The sequence below is a fragment of the Corylus avellana genome, chromosome 2 (assembly GCF_965113065.1).
Source record: "Corylus avellana chromosome 2, dhCorAvel1.hap1.2, whole genome shotgun sequence".
In the NCBI taxonomy this organism is placed as follows: domain Eukaryota; kingdom Viridiplantae; phylum Streptophyta; class Magnoliopsida; order Fagales; family Betulaceae; genus Corylus; species Corylus avellana.
In genome coordinates, this window is record NC_142491.1 from 25,472,586 (window position 1) to 25,474,704 (window position 2,119).

At 37.1% G+C, this 2,119-nt stretch overlaps 1 protein-coding gene across 1 annotated transcript; it reads right to left on the reverse strand.

The window, feature by feature from the left end:
• Positions 1-209: 209 nt before the first annotated feature.
• Positions 210-1,739, reverse strand: LOC132189657 (basic blue protein). Its single transcript, XM_059604419.2, has 2 exons — positions 1,449-1,739; positions 210-565 (listed from the first exon to the last, which is right to left on the reverse strand). The coding sequence occupies exons 1-2, from the start codon at positions 1,621-1,623 to the stop codon at positions 366-368; spliced, it is 375 nt and encodes a 124-aa protein (XP_059460402.1). The 5' UTR covers positions 1,624-1,739; the 3' UTR covers positions 210-365.
• Positions 1,740-2,119: the final 380 nt, after the last annotated feature.

Sequence of the window (2,119 nt, forward strand, 5' to 3'; positions counted from 1 at the left end):
AAACTCTAAAGTTAAGATTGTCCTATATATATATATATATATATATATATATATATATATATATATTCTTTTTCTAAGAAAGATTAATCCAAAACCTTATAAGATTAAAAAAAAAAAAAAAAAAAAAAAAAAAAAAAAAAAACCTAAGATTACTCCTTGGAAGTATGAAGAAATTGTGACACAAATGATTAGGTGGCAACACATTCCCATTCACACGAAGCCAGTTGTTTATTTCATTATAATCCAGTACATAGCAGTACACTGAGTAGTAGTGAGGCTGGTAAACATAGACAGAGATCCAGCACCGACACACACATATATATATATATAAAGCTCCGATACTTATTTCTAAAACATAGCGATAATTACGCAGCAACGACAGTAATTTTCATGCCAGACTGGCAGTGGCCGGTAAAACTACAGATGAAGCTGTTCTGCCCCTTCACAAGCTTGATCCGGTCTTTTCCAGTCTGATACACCTTGGACCCTCGTGGGGTCGAGCACCCGTCATATCCCGCCTTGCTTACAGCTACCACGTTGTGCGCTGAAGGGCTGTAGTTGAACACTGCAAACAAACAAATACATATAGTTAATGATCAATGAATATCCACCACACAAATTTCTTGTCCTTAATTATGAGTCTATGACACAATGTGAGGAAAGTTACCGTTGCAGTAAAAAACTTTTGTTGACTTTTCTTTCCTTTGTTACTGGTCAGTTAATGTTGGCTGATGCTTATCTTAGCTTTAGCAGTAGGATTTATCCCCTTTAAGGTCCTGTCTGGTTCAACTTTTTTTTTTTTTCTTCATAAAGATAGAGATAGGACTTGATTTTAATGGCGGCCGACCCTTTTTTTTTTTTTTTTGTGAATTATATATATATAATTTTTTAATGTAGTACAATAAAAAGCTAAATCTTTTAGTGATATTTTAATAGGGAATTTGTTTTTTTTTTAAAAAAAAAAAAAAAAAAAAAATTAGAATTGCTAGAAACCTCCAACTACTACTAATAAAGGTAGGTCCTTGGTGGTGGTGTTTGATAACTTTTTTAAAAGAGATGTTTTTATGTACAAAAAGTGAAAGGAATTTTGAGTTTCTTTTATTAAAAAAAAAAATTAAAAAATTAAAAAAAGAGAGACAAATTTTGAGTGTAAGCAACAATATTAAAAGCCAACCGGAGATATATACACTCCTATTATGGCTGCTTAAAGATCTGGAGTGCTTGCTTGCCTTCTGATGTTCGACAGAAAATTATATATTTTCTCTAATTACAATATTTTGCTACAATATAGATGATGTGATTTAGCATGATTTAGGAGTTACAAATACTGTGAGTTTTCTTAAACTGTGGTCCTGTGGAGCCTAGACAACTACATAACACGTATACATATACGTATAAAGGAAAAAGCATTAATAGTTAAAACAAATGATTAATTAATGAAGACTAACCAAGTATGTCGCCGGCCCGGAAGCGCTTTCCCTTGGGCCAGCCAGCAACGTTAAAGGTCCAGCCGCCGGCACCTCCGACGGTGTAGACCGCTGCATGAGCCATCTCTGACTGAAGCAGCAGCATGCACAGCAAAGCCGTAGCAACAACCATTGCACTGCCTCTTCCCCGAGCCATCTTTGTTGAGCCGAGAGCCGATAGCTGAGAGAGGGAGAGAGAGAGAGAGAGAGAGTGTGTGTGTGAGTGAGGGAGGGAAGGAAGGACTAAGGAGGACCTTTTCTTGTGTGTGAGGACCTGAACGAGGAAGCTGGCCTTTTAATGAGGGAGTCGGTGGGGCCATTTGTGGGCAGACAATGACACAAAGAAATGGGGGTGACTGGTGAGGGGCAGAGTGATAAATGTGCTTTCAAGTTTGAACACTCAAGGATATGCGCTCCTGCCCGAAATCGGCCGAACTTGTGGACTCCGAAAACCCAATTGACAATTGGATCATGCTGGTCGGTCGTTGGCTCCATCTTTTGGGGATCTCAACTATGTATATGCCACGTTAAAACTAAATAACCCAATAAATGACTGTCGGCCGTTTGATCTATCATCAATGTGATTAAGTTGCCGAAAAAAAATACATAGCGACTTTATGAATAAGTTACATATAGTGACTTTAGGTTTAATT

Coding starts and splice junctions, on each gene's coding strand:
- LOC132189657 (XM_059604419.2), bottom strand. CDS start 1,623: ATGGCTCGGGGAAGAGGCAGTGCAATGGTTGTTGCTACGGCTTTGCTG. Junction 566..1,448: donor CCGGGCCGGCGACATACTTG/GTTAGTCTTCAT, acceptor GTTTGTTTGCAG/TGTTCAACTACAGCCCTTCA.